Source organism: Emys orbicularis, chromosome 1 (assembly GCF_028017835.1).
Source record: "Emys orbicularis isolate rEmyOrb1 chromosome 1, rEmyOrb1.hap1, whole genome shotgun sequence".
NCBI lineage: Eukaryota > Metazoa > Chordata > Testudines > Emydidae > Emys > Emys orbicularis.
In genome coordinates this window covers 129,675,386-129,693,794 of record NC_088683.1, presented here as the reverse complement: position 1 = coordinate 129,693,794, position 18,409 = coordinate 129,675,386, and the positions used below count along the sequence as shown (strand labels likewise).

Sequence of the window (18,409 nt, the reverse complement as noted above, 5' to 3'; positions counted from 1 at the left end):
CTTTTCCATTTTTTAATAATAAAATAGCCATGGTTAATAACTGTGATTATTTTGCTTGGTTTTTAATCATGGTGTCCTGTAGGGGTTCTTTTATAAATCTTGTGTCTAAAATGGAGTTACATCCCCATAGATAATCTCATGAATAGACTGTATCAATAATTCCATGTTTTGATTTTTGGTTTTCCATGATTTGGCAGTAAAAGAAACAAGTAATGAGAGCTGGCCTATAATTTCTTGTTTCTTTGGACTAAATATTTTTGTATGTAGTGATGATGTAGCCATGTTGATTCCAAGATATTAGAGAATCAAAGAGGTTGAGGTAATATCTTTTATTGGGCCAACTTCTATTGTCTCTCTTACCAACAGAAGCTGGTCCAATAAAATATATAAATGTTAGTAATTTTTAAAATAAAATTATTTGGCATCTAACCATTTAAAATTGCCTTGTTCTACCACACAAATGTTTAATTCTGTTTCTCATAATATGCATGTTTTTGTTTATTTTTATAGTCTGCATTTTTCCAACAACATGGGTGCACAACAAATGACACCAATGCCAAGTACAATAGTCGTGGTGCGCAACTTTACAGGGAAAAGATTAAATATCTTGCAACACAAGCAACAAGGAAGCATGGTACTGATGTAAGTAATGCATTAGATCAGGGGTCGGCAACTTTCGGCACGCAGCTCGCCAGGGTAAGCACCCTGGCGGGCTGGGCCAGTTTTATTTACCTGCCGCTTCTCGCCGCCCCCATTGGCCCAGGACGGCGAACCACGGCCAGTGGGGGCCGCGATCGGCCGAACCTGCAGCGTCAGCAGGTAAATAAAACTGGCCCGGCCCGCCAGGGTGCTTGGCCCGGCCCGCCAGGGTGCTTACCCTGGCGAGCCGCGTGCCGAGCGTTGCCGACCCCTGCATTAGATCATTCATTTTAATATAAAATAATTGATTTCCTGGCTCCAAAGTAATTTTAGATTTCTAAACAGTAGCCAAAATGTAATGTAGAGTGGTGTTTGTCTGTTTTTGTAGCTAAGTAAATACAAATTGCAGTGAATCTGGGGGGGCTAGGAGATGAAGTAGTGAAACTAATCTTGTTAGTTGGGGAGGGAGGGAAATGCTAAGAAAGTCAAGTGTGAGCTAATATTGTCACACAGTTTTGGATTAATCAGATGAGTACTACTGTGTTAATAGTTATGAATGCTAGAGAAAACCTTACAGATTTCATTAAAAAGATGTAATTTTTATTGTTTTTAATTACAATTATTGTAGTTATGGATTAACATATTTATGAATTTATGTAACTTTAATGCAAAAAGTGTCAGTATATTTTTTTGTAAAGTGTATGTATTTTGCTTCTTCTGGAGTTGATCCCCTATCCGTTAATAGAGCAGGTGAAAATAGTACAAAAAGGGATGGTCAGCAAGGGTTATGAAATGCATACTTTAAAAAATACTTTTGGGGTTTGGTAATGATATGGGAACTAACTTTCTCTGGGTCACTGGCTCAAATCCTGCTCAAGCTAGTATAGAAGTAAAGTTACTACCAACTTATTATTCTGTGACCTTTATGGAATAGACTGCTAGTATGTTAGTTTTCTAGTCCACAAAATTCAAACTACCATGAGAAATGACTTTCTTATCAATTGTCTCAGGGTGCAGGCAAAGGATTAAAGTCCTGACTTGCAAGGTCTTGCAATGTGCCGAAAGCCTTCAGCCTTCTTTCAAAATCAATGGGGAGTTAAATATCAATACCGTGCCAATTGAGCCCTTAAATGTGATGGAAACTTTGTCACCCTCTTATTCTTGGGAGTGAGTGGGAGGATTCCTTCAAAGTAGGGCTAAGCCATGTTGAGAAAGTTTGGAAGGCTTTTTCCAGTTGTCGTCTAACGGTCTTGTGTTTTGATTGTTATACTCTGATGCAGAATAGGAATATTAGGGGGGAAAACATAGATAGCTGTGAGATATTTGAAAAAAAAATAATGGTTTTATCTTATCGGATCAAGTTCCAGGGCTGTTAACGGTTCAGACGACATTTGCCCACAAAGTTCACAGTGAGGCATTTTTCCTAGGAAGAATTCAACAGTCTGGAGGGAAACTGCTTTTCACAGTGGGAAAAGAAAGATTCATTTAAAAATCAAATGGGCTTAAAAAACAACAACAACAACCTCCCTCCCCATGTATTTTATCTGGGAAAATCAGCAGGTAGCTAGCCTGAAAAGTTATATTTTAAACATTACCTTATGCTTTCCTGTAATCATCTTAGATTGCTACTTAAGGTACTTGGTGGCTTTTTTTAATTGCATATAGCATAGATACACCTGCACCATGATAAATAATTTTTTGAGATTCTGAATTTTTTAAGGAAAACAATGCATCTTTGAACTTTTGAACAATTCAGTTTAAAATTGTACATATAATAGGTATGTGATGTAAGGAATGTTGAATATGAATCAAATTGTTGAAACTCTAAAACCTATTTTTATTATTTAGTTCAAAGTATGTTTGTTAATCGCAATCAAATGCTACATTTTCATTACATTATAATGAGCACTTTAGGTTTTGAAAGCACTACATCAGGGATCGGTAACCTTTGGCACGCGAGCCAGGCCGGTTTGTTTACCTGCCACGTCCGCAGGTTCGGCTGATCACGGCTCCCACTGGCCGCGATTCGCTACTCCAGGCCAATGGGGGCTGCGGGAAGCGGTGGCCAGCACATCCCTCGTCCCGCGCTGCTTCCCCTGGCGGGCCACGTGCCAAAGATTGCTGATCCTTGTACTACATCAACACTTAAAAGACCATTTTTTCAATTCTTGTTTTTATTAAAAAGGTTCAGAACACTGCTGCTTCAGGTAACGGGTGGGAAAAGAGAACCGGCCTTGGACAGTTATTGAAGTGGGACAGCAGACAATGTGGAAAGTGAAATGTGTTGCTTTTGGGATAAAAGGCTGTGTCATGAATCTGGCATTGTCCGTATGATCAATTTAAGTCTTAGTTTTTAAAAAAAACTTTCATTTTTGTCCTATATATTTGGAAGAATTTTTAAATATATTTGTGTAATCTCAGATGGAAGTTGAAGCTCTGATCATAAAATTTTTTTTTTTTCTAGTTGTGGATCGATGGCTGTGGAATTCCGCCTGTGTCACCCCAGCAAAAAGAGGAGGATTTTTTTGCATCACATGCTTCTCTGAAGGTATAGAATATGCTGTACATAATTCTTACATTAGTCTTTTCAAGTGCTTATTGTCTCAGTGTTGTTAAATGTATACTTTGTGATAGTTAGATACTAATCTCTGAAACACAACTTTTTTATAGGAAGGATGCTAGTCTGACAACATTTGGGTTGAAGCTACTTCCCTATTTATTTTGTGATCCATAGATGCTGTACTTTTAGTCACAGTAAATTTGTCAGACGAGATCAAAACATTATAACTAATTAAATCTACCATAATTTTATAGTAAATCAATACAGGTACAATAGCTCCTAGCAAAAATTTGTAAGTGGAAATTTATCTGAAAAAATAGAATCTCCAGAATACTTATTTGATCTTTATAAGAGCTAAAGTATTGTACTTCATGCTGTCACTATTCTTTTAATTTTAGTTCACCTTTTCAGCTGAAACTTTAGTCTGCCTCACTTTCTCTGTGCCCGATGCACCTTTCTACAATTTCACATGGAAGTGATAGAGGCAACATTCAGTTCAGTTGTTAGAGCTTCAGTAGCCTGGGGAGTATGGTAACAGAAAAATCCAGTATCGGGGTAGCCGTGTTAGTCTGTATCCACAAAAACAACAAGGAGTCCGGTGGCACCTTAAAGACTAACAGATTTATTTGGGCATAAGCTTTCATGGGTAAAAAACCTCAGATGCATCTGAAGAAGTGAGGTTTTTTACCCACAAAAGCTTATGCCCAAATAAATCTGTTAGAAAAATCCAGATGCCTGGATTAGAAAGCAGTTTTAGCAGCTATGATCTTGAATTTGTAGTAGCTTGATATTATTACAAGCAATGTCAAGTATTGCCATAATAGAATGCCCAAAGAGACAAAGAACCTTTCACAAGGTTCAAGCATATTTCTCAATGGGGAGAGAATGATGATAAGAGAAACACAGCAATGGTCAGTTTCAGTTTTCCCCAGAAAAATTAGCAGTGACTGGATGACTACCATAGCAAATATCAGTGTAAATGAGGTAGGATCTGAGGCTAAAACAGGAAAAAAACAAAATAATAATTTAAACAAGTTAGATGTGTTCATGTCGGCAGGGCCTGATGAAATACATCCTAGAATACTTAAGGAACTGGCTGAGGAGAACTCTGAACCATCGGTGGTTATCTTTGAGAACTTGTGGAAGATCAGAGAGATCCCAGAGGACCGGAAAGGGGCAAATATAGTACCTAGCTATAAAAAGGATAATAAGGACAAACCAGGAAATTATAGACATCAGCTTGACTTCTGTATGGAAAGATAATGGAGCAAATAATGAGTTTGTAAGCACCTAGAAGAAAATAAGATAAGTAACAGTCAACATGGATTTGTCAGAACAAATCATGTCAGACCAACCTAATATTCTTTGACAGGGTAACAAACCTTGTGGGTAGGGTAAGAGGAAGCAATGGGTGTGATAGCTTAACTTTAGCAAGGTTTTTGATATTGTCTTACGTGACCTTCTCATAAACAAATTATAGAAATATAGCCTAGATGAACCTTTTATAAGGTGGTTGGAAAAGCGTATTCAGAGAGCAGTTATCAATGGTTCACAGTCAAGCTGGAAGGTCATATTGAGTGGGGTCCCGCAGGGATCTATCCTGGGTTCGGTTCTATTCAATATCTTCAAAAATGATTTGGATAATGGCATAGAGCTTACACTTACAAAGTTTGCAGAGGATACCAACCTGGGAGGGGTTGCAAGCATTTTGGAGGACAGGATTAGAATTCTAAATGATCTTGACAAACTGGAGAAATGATCTGAAACAAATAGGATTAAATTCAATAAGGACAAATGCAAAGTACTATACTTAGGAAGGAATAATTAATTGCACAAATACAAAATGGGAAATGACTGGCTAGGAAAGGCAGAAATGACCTGGAGGTTATAGTGGATCACAAACTAAGTATGAGTCAACAATGTAATACTGTTGCAAAAAAAGCGAACATCATTCTGGGATGTATTAGTAGAAGTGTTGTAAGCAACACCCGAGAAGTAATTCTTTCACTCTACTCAGCTCTGATAAGGCCTCAGCTGAAGTGTTGCTCCAGCTGTGGGCACCACACTTTGGGAAAGATGTGGACAAATTTGGAGAAAGTCCAGAGGAGAGCAACAAGAATGATTAAAGGTCTAGACAACATGACATACGAGGAAAGATTGAAAACAGTTTGGTTTGGTTTGTCTGGAGAAGAGAAGACTGTGTGTGGGGATGTGGTAGCAGTCTTCAAATACATAGAAGTTGGTTATTAAGAGGAGGGTGATAAGTTCTCCTTATCCACTGAGGACAGGACAAGAAGTAATGGGCTTAACTTGCAGCAAAGGAGATTTAGGTTAGACATTAGGAAACAATTCCTAACTGTAAGGGCACTGGAACAAATTACTTAGTGAGGTTGTGAAATCTCCGTCATTGGAGGTTTTAAAAAATAGATCAGTGCAGGGGAATGGACTAGATGACCTGTCAAGGTCTCTTCCAGTCCTCTATTTCTATGATTCTGTACTAACAGACTAGCCCTTGATATGCAAAATGCCCATTCCTCGTCAGTTTACTAACATTGGTATTAAAGTTGTTATAGTATAATAGCGTGCACAGTGCTTTATAGGCAAATAAAAAGTTACCCTCAAGTGCTTACTAGCTAAATTACTTAAAAAATGACAATGAAAATGACAAGATTACAGTGGGTATAATTTTTTGGGGAGTTTAAGGAAAGGGAGATGTCAGCAGTTAGTAATGGGTAGGGCTCCGTGCCTGTCACGGAGGTCGCGGATTCTGTGACCACCGTGACTTCTGCAGGGGCCAGTGTGGCTGACCCAAGGGTTGCCCAAGCAGCTGGCTCCGGGACCAGCTGTTCAGGTGACCTCTGGGGACAGTCACACCAGCCGCTGCTCCGACGGCCCCAGCAGCGGTCCCTGGGCGGCCGGCCGGAGCAGCCGTGGCTCTGGGCAGCAGTTCCTGGGTGGCTGGCCGGAGCAGTCGCAGCCCATGGCCCCGGGCAATAATTTTTTGTTTATTGACCGTGACGTGTCCACGACTTTTACTAAAAATATCCGTGACTAAATCGTAACCTTAGTAATGGGGCAGTACCGCTCTTAGAGTGCATTTTCAATGGAAAACAATTTTTACATTTTTTCTCAATTTTCACTTGAAATTATTTTTTTAATTAATTCTTATTGTATTTGTAAGGCTTCACAGAAATTTTTTAAGGCGGGATTCAAATCCATCTGGCTGCATGATTTTGTGGTTCCCTGTCAGCATTAGTATCTGAGTGTCTCACAAACAATAATACATTTATCCTTGTAATATCTCTGTGAGGTAGGGAAGTATATCCTCATTTTATAGATAGAGAACTAGGGCACAGAGTTTAAGTTGCTTTCCCAACATCACCCAGATATTCTGTGGCAAAGCCAACAATTGAACCTAGCTATCCTGAATTCCGATTCAGTATCTTAGTGACAAGACAATCTTTCCTGGGACTGCAAAATAAGTGGAAGACTTCTAAGCATAAAAGTTATCATGGAAGATGGTGAAAACAAGAGTGGGAGAAAGGGGCTAATGATTACTTGGGCAGAACCAAAGAAGAGAGCAAGAAATGAAAACGGTGAAGTAGAGTTGTAGATGGGAGTAGAGGTGTACAGATCCTTGAAGCTTAGGACCAGAACCTGGAACTCGACGTGGAAGTCAGTAAAATAATTTAAATAGTGAAGGGACATGGTCTGAACAGGAAAAAAAGATGATTTTCACAGCAAGTTTTTGGATGGCCTGTAAAGGAGGGACTCCAGAGAGGAGCAGGTTGGCAGTAGTCCTTGCAAGAGATAATCAGGGCATTACAATGATTTTGACAATAGGGTTGCAGGAAAGCATTAATTTGAGTTGTAAAGGAAGAACAAGCAGGAGTTGGTGACAGGTGCGTTGTGGGGAGAGCGCATAATAAATTATGCCAAAGTTGCAAGCCTGGCTGGTGGGCAGGATAGTGAAATTTTCTATCAAGAAGAAGAGAGGGTTTGCCAGGAAAAGATGAGATGGCAGCTCGATGTCCAAAATGAAACATTAAGAGAGTTTGAGATGCAAGACTACAGAGAAGGGAAGAGTTTGGGGGTAGAGCAGTAAATAAACTGTCCAGCTTTTCTGTAGCATATCATCTTGGTCAAATGGAATAACCAGTGTGGAATAACTACAGAAATACTGTAAAATATAATAAAACAATTACACCTCTATCTCGATATAACGCTGTTCTTGGGAGCCAAAAAATCTTACCGCGTTATAGGTGAAACCGCGTTATATTGAACTTGCTTTGATCCGCCGGAGTGTGCAGCCCCGCCCCCCCGGAGCACTGCTTTACCGCGTTATATCACAATTCGTTTTATATCGGGTAGCGTTATATCGGGGTAGAGGTGTATACCCTAATCTTTAAGTGCTGAGGACCCCCCACAAGCCCTTTGAAATAAATGGGAGATTGCAGATGCTCAGCACCTTATGGAAAAATCAGGCCATTAGTATGTATCTTGTTAGAAGCAGCTGTTTTTGGTAAATTTAATTACTCCCTTATGTGGTTTGTGTATTATGGTTGTACCTATTTAACAAGAAAAAGGTCATTACTAATTGAGGGCAATTTTTAAAACAAAAACTGTAGCTATGATATGAGAAATCAAATCCAAGTTACCCCAAAATGTGTCATACTGAAAATGTTAAGATCAGTCACTGTCTTACTTAGTCAATGCAGATACTATTTCTATTTTACTTAATGCATTTTATTTTCTGTACATTTTTATTTAGTAACTTCCTTTTCCTGTTGCAGGTGAGTAGCACAGAATGGGCATCATCAGAACCGGAGCCAGTTTTTCAAAAGGAGGGTTCTTCAGAAATCATTCCAGAATCTAATGAAGGTATGGTTCATCCTCACTCCATTAACAATAAACTAAGTTCACCTCTGTGTTGATTTTAGTTTTTAATGCTACTTATTATAACAGTAACAGTTACGCACCATGTAATTGTGTTCTGCTGGCAATATTTTAAGAAGCCTTTGGGTAGGTAGGGAACACTGTGTAGAGGGGTCATGCCGTGCTGTACAGGACTGCATGTGTTGTTAGAGACACTTAAATTTAATTTGAAACCCTTTGGGCCAGATTTTACTCTTTGAATGATCCATTAGACTTGGTCACATTGGGAATTACTGAAAACATAATGCAAGTCTTACACCAGAAAGTCATTTTAATAATGTATTTCAACTTTTAAAGATATTTTATTATTAGTTAGCAGTTCATAGGTTACTAATAGATTAAAATTTGGTGTTGCTAGGTTACTCGAGGGCTTTTTCTCATAAATCAAGTAGCAGCTTCATTGTCTAGGATTTTATTTTATTTCACATTTGTTAAGTGAAATATATGGATAAGAATGTTAATAGTAACATTGATTTTTTTTCCATTATAGTTTTGTATGTGAACTCATGAAAACTATTCTGCTTATGTAAATAAAAAGTATATTGATTTTTTTTCTGTAACACTACAAATCTGAATTATGTATTTTAAGAATGCAGACAATGACCTGTAACTCAGCCAGAGACTTAAGCCCTATTTATATTGAGAATTAAATCTTGTTAGCAGAACTGGCTTTAAATAAGACTTAGAAGTTGCTCAGGCTAACTCAGTTTGTCTGGTCTATGTGAACCAGCCATTACCCTTAGTAGGAAAACAAAAAATGTATGTCTACACTACGGGATTATTCCGATTTTACAGAAACCGTTTTTTGGCAACAGATTGTATGAAGTCGAATGTATGTGGCCATACTAAGCACATTAATTCGGCGGTGTGCGTCCATGTACCGGGGCTAGTGTCGATTTCCGGAGCGTTGCACTGTGGGTAGCTATCCCATAGCTATCCCATAGTTCCCGCAGTCTCCTCCGCCCATTGGAATTCTGGGTTGAGATCCCAATGCCTGATGGGGCCAAAAACATTGTCGCGGGTGGTTCTGGGTACATCCTCCCCCTCCCTCCGGGAAAGCAACGGCAGACAACCGTTTTGCGCCTTTTTCCTGGGTGAACAGTGCAGACGCCATACCACGGCAAGCATGGAGCCCGCTCAGCTCAAGACAGCAGTCATGAACATTGTAAACACCTCGCGCGTTATCGTGCAATTTATGCTGAACCAGAACCTGCAAAACCAGGCGACGAGGAGTAGGCTACGGCAGCGCGGCGACGAGAGTGATGAGGACGTGGAATTCTATCAAACTGCGGGCCCCGGCGGTTTGGAGATCATGCTATTAATGGGGCAGGTTCATGCCGTGGAACACTGATTCTGGGCCTGGGAAACAAGCACAGACTGGTGGGACCGCATAGTGTTGCAGGTGTGGGACGATTCCCAGTGGCTGCGAAACTTTCGCATGCGTAAGGGCACTTTCATGGAACTTTGTGACTTGCTTTCCCCTGCCCTGAAGCGCCAGAATACCAAGATGAGAGCCGCCCTCACAGTTGAGAAGCGAGTGGCGATAGCCCTGTGGAAGCTTGCAACGCCAGACAGCTACCGGTCAGTTGGGAATCAATTTGGAGTGGGCAAATCTACTGTGGGGGCTGCTGTGATGCAAGTAGCCAAAGCAATCACTGAGCTGCTGCTACGAAAGGTAGTGACTCTGGGAAACGTGCAGGTCATAGTGGATGGCTTTGCTGCAATGGGATTCCCTAACTGTGGTGGGGCGATAGATGGAACCCATATCCCTATCTTGGCACCGGAGCACCAGTGCAGCCAGTACGTAAACCGCAAGGGGTACTTTGCAATGGTGCTGCAAGCACTTGTGGATCACAAGGGACGTTTCACCAACATCAACGTGGGCTGGCCGGGAAGGGTTCATGACGCTCGCGTCTTCAGGAACACTACTCTGTTTAAATGGCTGCAGCAAGGGACTTACTTCCCAGACCAGAAAATAACAGTTGGGGATGTTGAAATGCCTATAGTTATCCTTGGGGACCCAGCGTATCGTTTAAAAATCATGCATTCTTTATTAATTGATTATAAAAAGAGGGAGAGAACTGACAAGGTAGCCTGGGTGGGGTTTGGGAGGAGGATAGAAGGGAAGAAAAAGACCCCTAAAAAAGTTCAATGTAATGACAGCCTTTTGGTTGGGCTGTCCACTGGGGTGGAGTGGGAGGGTGTACGGAGACTCTCTCTCTCTCTCCCCCCCCCCCCCCCCCCGCGTTCTTACATGTCTGGGTGAGGAGGCTATGGAACATGGTGAGGGGGGAGGGAGGTTATACAGCGGCTGCAGCTGCACTCTGTGATCCTGCTGCCGTTCCTGAAGCTCCACCAGACACCGGAGCATGTCCGTTTGATCACGCAGCAGCCCCAGTGTTGCAGCCTGCCACCTCTCATCTTGAGCGTCCCTCATGGCCTCACGTTCACTGGCATCTTTCCTGTACTTAGATACCGTGTCCTTCCACTCATTCAGATGAGCTCTTTCATTGCGGGTGGATTCCATGATTTCCGAGAACATTTCGTCTCGCGTCCTCTTTTTTCGCCGCCTTATCTGAGATAGCCTTCGGGACGGAGGAGGGAGGCTTGAAAATTTTGCAGCTGCGGGAGGGAGGGAAAAAAAGGGAGAGAAGTATTTAAAAAGATACATTTTACAGAACAATGCTTATACTCTTTCACGGTGAACAACACTATTCACATTACATAGCACATGTGATTTCGGTACAAGGTTGCATTTTGCATCTTAATATTGAGTGCCTGCGGCTTTGGTGTTCGAGAGCACAGACGCAGGTCCGGGCAACAGAATTCGGCTTGCATGCGGCCATGGTAAGCCATTTTCTTTCGGCTTCTGCAGCTTTCCTACAAGCAGCGCCCTCCTTTCCCACATACTAAGCAAAGCCCGTTGAGTGCTGCGGTTTTCCTGTTAACGTGCAGCAGCAGAAACCAAACTAACCCCCCCCCATCCAATTCTCTGGGTTGATCGCTTTATCCCTCCCCCCACCGCGTGGCTAACTGCAGGGAAGGATTTCTTTTCAGCCACAGGCAAACAGCCCAGTAGGAACAGCCACCTCTGTCCCCTTAATTAAATTCCCGTATTTCAACCAGGTTACCATGAACGATATCACACTCCTGAGGATAACACAGCGAGATAAAGAACGGATGTTGCTTGAATGCCAGCAAACACCGGGATGATACACTGCCAGGCTTTGTCATGCAATGATACCAGATTACTTGCTACTAGCATGGCGTGGTCAAGTGTCCTACCATGGAGGATGGAATAAGGCTGCACTGCCATGAAACCTTGTGGAAAGCTCCAGAAGAGCTTAATGGAGATTTCCCTGGAGGATTTCCGCTCCATCCCCAGATACGTTAACAGACTTTTCCAGTAGCTGCACTGGCCGCGAATGCATCCCAAGTCCTCAGGGCAAATTAATCATTAAAAAACACTTGCTTTTAAACCATGTTTTATATTTACAAAGGTACACTCACCGGAGGTCCCTTCCATGGCCTCATTGTCTGGGGGTTGGGAGGGTGCTTCAGTCAGGCTGAGAAAAAGATCCTGGCTGTTGGGGAGAACGGAGTGCTGTGTGCTCTCTGCAAGCTCGTCGTCCTCCTCCTCCTCCTCCTCCTCCTCCTCCTCTTCCCCATCTGCAGAATCCTCAGGCATGGCTGAGATTACCCCCGCCTCGGAATCCACGGTTAGAGGTGGGATAGTGGTGGCTGCCCCCCCCCCCCCCCCCCCCGAATTGCATGCAGCTCAGCGTAGAAGCGGCATATCTGCGGCTCTGACCCGGAGTGACCGTTTGCCTCCTTTGTTTTTTGATAGGCTTGTCTGAGCTCCTTGACTTTCACGCGGCACTGTAGTGAGTCCTTTTGGAACGTAGTTCTGCTAGCACTGAATCCTCTCCCCATATAGCGATCAGATCCAGTACCTCCCGTACGGTCCATGCTGGTGCTCTTTTTCGATTCTCGGACTGCATGGTTACCTGTGCTGATGAGCTCTGCATGGTCACCTGTGCTCTGCACGCTGGGCAAACAGGAAAAGTAATTCAAAAGTTCGCGGGGCTTTTCCTTCTACCTGGCCAGTGCATCCGAATTCAGATTGCTGTCCAGAGAGGTCACAATGGTGCACTGTGGGATAGCTCCCGGAGGCCAATACCGTCGAATTGCGGCCACACTAACCCTAATTCGAAATGGCAATACCGATTTCAGCGCTACTACCCTCATCAGGGAGGAGTACAGATATCGATATTAAGAGCCCTTTATATCGAAGTAAAGGGCTTCGTTGTGTGGACGGGTGCAGGGTTAATTCGGTTTAACGCTGCTAAATTCAAGATAAACTCCTAGTGTAGACCAGGCCCAAGAGCTGTAAACAGGGTAGGGATTAGTATGCCATGTCCTGCTGGCCAAGGAAAACATGTTAAGTTGAGCCAGTTTTAAATAGGTTTTTAAAACCAATTCTGTTCAGATGTATTTTTCCCCCTTGTATCATTCTGTTTTTCCCATATTTGGTTACATCCTTGTAAATAACACACATAAGCCAAAATTTTCAACGTCTGGTCCCTGGAATTTGCTAATTTTTACTTCTGTATCTTCCAAACATATTTCAAGCTTCTATTTTCAGGTTTTGTAGCCCAAGACAGACACTGGAATTTTGAGCAGTTACAATCACATAGAAATTATCTGAATATCACTAAAATGCCCCTTCTACCTGCTGTTTTGTGAGTCACTGGTAATGTTACTACAGGAGACATGTAATTTTAACTGTGCATCAAGCACTATCATGTCTCTGTGCAAATACAGAAAATTACAGGGAAATGAAGGGAGAACCAGGTTTAAGATTGTGGGCAGGGAAGTTAAGTTAAAAAAAAAAAATCTTTTCTGAATACATGAGCTGTTCAAAACATCCTACTAAACATACTTCTGTTCTCAATATTTTTTCCATTTTTAGGTGAACCAGACCATGGACCAAGTGTTGATTGCCTTAGTGTCTCACCAAAAGCTGCATTAGGTAATGGCCCTAAACAGATAGATGAACAATATATTTTACTCCAGTATACGTTGTTAAAGAAAATGTTGGGTTGGGAAGAAATGTGCAAGTCTTATTTTAATATTTATACACGTGGGCTAACTGAAACAGATTAACTTGTAATATAATATGTTAATACAGCTGTTTCTGTTAAACAATGTATGACACTTAAAAAGTGATTTTTTACTCAGTGCTCTTTGTTTTTATTTCTCATTTTAGCCGAGTTGCTGAATTTAAATGCTGCAGGCATCGCACCTAACAAAGGTGATCATTAATGTTTTAGACCTCCTGTTGGGCTGCTTCAGGTTCCACACTTAAGTACACAGGTGGAATAGAGCATTGTACTGTAATTCATGGCCTGCTATTTACATTAAGCAAACACATGTTTCACTAATAGGCTTGTCTATCTGTCTGTCTTAAACATAATTTTGCTGTCTTTCCAGCAATAATTTTTAGTTTAAAACCATTTTCTAATTTATTGCAGAAAAATTAATACACATTTTTAGCATGTAGAGTTCATAATTTAAGCAACATTGCAGAGCTGTATCTTACAGCATAAATTAAATAGTGGTAGGGTAACTACCTGAGGTAAACGTAAGAAATTAAGTTTTCCACAAATGAAAGAAAATATTCCCAGAAATATATTATAGTCTTTATGATAATTTTAGTATCTCATTAAAAAAATGATGGTATTCACATAGGGGAAAGTGTCTGTCCCTTCATGCTGACTGAAAATGGCATTCTGATGTCAAGAGTAGAACAATTATTATTATATAAAAAAATTTAATACTAGATTTACATGGCACTTCACAAATATAAAGACATAGTCTCTGTACCAAGGAATTTAAAAGCTAAATAAGTCAGTAATAACAGAAAAGTTACTAGTTGAAATGGACCATCTTGAAATGGAAAGTTGCTTTCAGTACATGTTTACAGAAAACGTGTATTGCAATGGAAAGTTGTAGTACAAGAGCAAGTGACTCAAACAAATTCCAGCCCAAATCATTCCTCCTAGGTTTCCCATGGAGGGGACTCTCCATACACAGGTCTTTGTCATCCCCCTCACCCCCCAAGGGTGGGATAGCTCAGTGGTTTGAGCATTGGCCTGCTAAACCCAGGGTTGTGAGTTCAATCCTTGAGGGGGCCACTTGGGGATCTGGGGCAAAATCAGTACTTGGTCCTGCTAGTGAAGGCACGGGGCTGGACTTGATGACCTTTCAAGGTCCCTTCCAGTTCTAGGAGATGGGATATCTCCATTAATTATTATTATATTATATATTATTATTATAACTCCCATCTCTCTCTCTCTCTCTCTCTCTCTCTCTCTCTCTCTCTCTCTCTCTCTCTCTCTTAAAATCTCTCTGCATTTCTGGGGTGCATGTGGGGAGAAAGTGTACGCTGAGAGGGCTGGGGAAGAATGGGACCCAACCAGAGGCATACACATTGTCTGGCCTCATGTAGCTTAGGCAAAAAAGATAATACAGACCAGGCTACCAGGGAGAGAGAGAAGAGGATGCTGGAGGCTTGAGCTAGTGCAGAGGCACTAGGTTTTGTGTGGTTGGACTGGCTCTTGTGGACACTGAGTTTGCCACGTTTGCAGGAGCTGTTCTTGTGACTTATCCCCCCTACAGAAACAATACCGCCCATATCCATCCCTATGATGTTGATTATAATTATTACATTAATTATTGAGCATCAATAATATGTTCATCGCTGCATCAACACATCTGTCCTGATCAATGGTTAAAATAGATCAAATCAGGAAGGAGGTGCTTTCATCACCACAGCCAAGGAGGAAGGGGGAAGATATGGAGGGAGTGCTGTGTACAAAAATCAGGGGGAGGAAAAGATGCTCCTCTCTAGTTTTTGGAAAGGAGAGAGAGTTCAGTGGTTTGAACATTGGCCTGCTAAACCCAGGGTTGTGAGTTCAGCCCTTGAGGGGGCCATTTAGGGATCTGGGGCAAAATCAGTACTTGGTCCTGCTAGTGAAGGCAGGGGGCTGGACTCCTTGACCTTTCAAGGTCCCTTCCAGTTCTAGGAGAGAGGATATCTCCATTTTCAGTCTGATCCGGTTTGACAAATCCTTTGCTCCTATTTAGGATTCTGATTTTAGGCACCCAGGTTTGAAAATTTAGCCATAAATTGTAAACACTAACAAACAGGAAAACAAGATACATCAAACATTAAAGTATAGTAATACAGCTAATTTCTAAATTTCTTCATGTAGAAACTGCAGTATTCTAAAGCAGCAGAATGAACTGCAAACTTATAATTCAGGACTTAAATTGTGGAAATATGCATCTGCAAGTATTGATAAATGTAAAGTTATATATGCCAAAGTAATGATTGTTAATCTTTGCAGAGGGCACCTCCATTATGAAAAAGAAGCCAAATCAAGCTAAAAAGGGGGTAAGTCTGTAATTAATATATATTTTGCCCCATATCATTTTGTAGAATTTAAAAAGTATTTAAACTGCAATACAGAATTTTTTTTATCTAAATGTTTCATGCAATGACTGTTAAGAACATGAGAATGGCCATACTGGGTCAGACCAAAGGTCCATCAAGCCCAGTATCCTGTCCTCTGACAGTGGCCAATGGCAGGTGCCCCAAAGGGAATGAACAGACAGGTTATCATCAAGTGATCCATGCCCTGTCACCCAATCCCAGCTTCTGGCAAACAGAGGCTAAGGACACCATTCCTGCTCATCCTGGCTAATAGCCATCTATCCTGAGATATCCTGACTGTTTTGTATCAGCAACAATTTGCATTACTAAAACAAATTAGAAAATCTGAACTATGACAAAATATCCAACAACCTGATAAACAAAATGGTCTTCTAAACTCTTGTTTGGCTGCATTTGTTTAAATGTTTATTAGTAGTAGTATTGTGAGGTGGAGTACTTTATCATCTGTAAGTCATTTTCTGATTTCATATGATAATACTGAGCACTTACTGAATCTGGATATATATATGCAATTAACTAAATTCAGTAGACATTTCATATACGTACCTGAGAGCAGAATTTACTTTGTGTATGTATTTTATCATGTTCACGGATTCAATTACATTTCACATTTGCCCCCAATTCTGCAAATCACTGTATGCAAGTGCACCGCCACTGAAGCCAGTGGAGCTGTTCTTTGGCTCATAGGTACATTCTGCATTAAGTGAATTAGAGGAGCAGGGCCTAAGACTTTTTATGACAGTATTTTTATGTTAAAAATAGCGCTACCTTCTCCGTTGCCCCCCCCCCCAATAAAATAAAAAGCCTTCTGTCCTGTGTACTTTGAGATTTTTTTTTTTAATGGATACGGCGGGGAGGGATAGCTCAGTGGTTTGAGCATTGGCCTGCTAAACCCAGGGTTTTGAGTTCAGCCCTTGAGGGGGCCATTTAGGGATCTGGGGCAAAAAAATTGGTCCTGCTAGTGAAGGCAGGGGACTGGACTTGATGACCTTTCAAGGTCCCTTCCAGTTCTATGAGATAGATATATCTCCACATATTATTATTTTTATTAGATAAATTTAATGCAGAAACTAACATTAATGAAATGTTAAGGTTGAGAAATTAAGCATATAGAGATACGAAATTGCAGTTAGGCTCCTATCCCAATAGCAGTTGAGGCTCCTTTATATTTTATAGTACTCAGTACAGAATTTATCAGAATAGTAACAAGGTCTGACAAACTGCAGGAGGTTCATCAGGTTGTAATTGCTGTTTGGGAGACTAAAGAAGTTCCTGAATATCAAAGGCCTTCTAATGGAGGCCGAGAGCGGCATTTAGGAACATATTGCTGTATGGTCTTCTCCACTCTGAATTTTTATTACTGATACCAGATTCTGTGGAATCAGGTACAGTGCTTGATTCTTCTTTCAAAAAAATACTAAACCATAGGACAGTTAATATAGTTACCTATAGAGATAAAGCATTTCTTTTCTTTTTAAAATAAAGCTTGGTGCCAAAAAAGGTGGCTTGGGAGCCCAGAAAGTGAGCAGCAAGAGTTTTAATGAGATTGAAAAGCAAGCACAAGCGGTAGATAAAATGAAGGAACAGGAAGATCTACATGTCAGTAAGAGAACTGAGAGGGAAGAACCATTGTAAGTATGAATTACTTATTTTAGATAAAACACAACAGTAACTTTGTTAGATTTATCTACTAACATTTAGAATAATGCCAAGTACTATTTGGTGCAAATAAAGCTTCAATTGATGTTTGTATTTTACTGCAATAATGTAGCTTATATGGGTTGAAAAGTAACTTACAGAAAGCTGTGTTTAAAAAATAATACCCACAACAACAAGATTCTTCATAAAGATGAGAAACTTTTTTGGCAATAGTGAAGAAATAGAATGAAACACCATTTCCTATTTCATCTTCTGTTAAAAGCAAGGAATAGTTTGTGTACTGTTACCTGTACAAATCCATGATCAAGTGCATCAGGGACATCCAGTATCTTTATCAGAACCTTCTAAAATGCTTTTGCCTATGGGTTGCCTCATGTGTGTTCAATAGGTCAGTGTTTTTCAACCTTTTTTTGGGCAAAGGCACACTTGTTTCATGAAAAAAATCACGAGGCACACCACCATTAGAAAATGTTAAAAAATTTAACTCTGTGCCTATATTGACTATATATAAAGTAATTCTCTTGAATAGGAATCAAATAAACACAAAGAAAGTATTTTATAATTACTTTATTATGAAATAGTAAGTAAACAGAAATATGAAAAATTATAAAATACTTTATTCAGTGCGCAACCTGGGCCTGTTTGGCTGAACACAAAGCTGATATTCTGGCTGGAATCGAAGAAAGACACACACGTAGCTCTTCGTCAACAGCTCTCAGTCTCTCTCTGTATTTAGTTTTTATAGCAATCATGCTTGAAAAACTCATCTCACACAGATATGTAGTGGAAAATGGGAGCAATGTCAAAATAGCTTTGTTTGCCAGAAGGGGGAACTCCTTGGCAGTATCCAACCAAAAACTGTCCAAAGGTAGATCAGCAAATCTTAGCTTGAAACCACGATTTTGTCTCAGTTCAGTTAGTTCCTCCTGCTCCTGTAAAGTCATGTCCTTTCCACCAACTGATGCTGAGCTATAAGGGTCCCTAACCCAGTCAAGGCATTCAGTGGAGACTGAAGAGAAATAAAATGACAACTTCTCCTCCAGAGTTTTTAAATGTTTAACTATTATCTCACACAGTGCAGCAGTGTGAACACCTTG

At 40.8% G+C, this 18,409-nt stretch overlaps 1 protein-coding gene across 1 annotated transcript in view; it reads left to right on the top strand.

Moving 5' to 3' along the window:
* Nucleotides 1–18,409, top strand: part of ARFGAP3 (ADP ribosylation factor GTPase activating protein 3) — a 76,281-nt gene that overhangs the window by 23,205 nt on the left and 34,667 nt on the right. Inside the window, exons 4-10 of the mRNA XM_065397580.1 lie at nt 511–642; nt 3,104–3,187; nt 7,993–8,080; nt 13,107–13,166; nt 13,404–13,448; nt 15,547–15,593; nt 17,139–17,284. Coding sequence (XP_065253652.1) covers nt 511–642; nt 3,104–3,187; nt 7,993–8,080; nt 13,107–13,166; nt 13,404–13,448; nt 15,547–15,593; nt 17,139–17,284 — 602 coding nt within the window. The remainder of the gene's footprint in view (nt 1–510; nt 643–3,103; nt 3,188–7,992; nt 8,081–13,106; nt 13,167–13,403; nt 13,449–15,546; nt 15,594–17,138; nt 17,285–18,409) is intronic.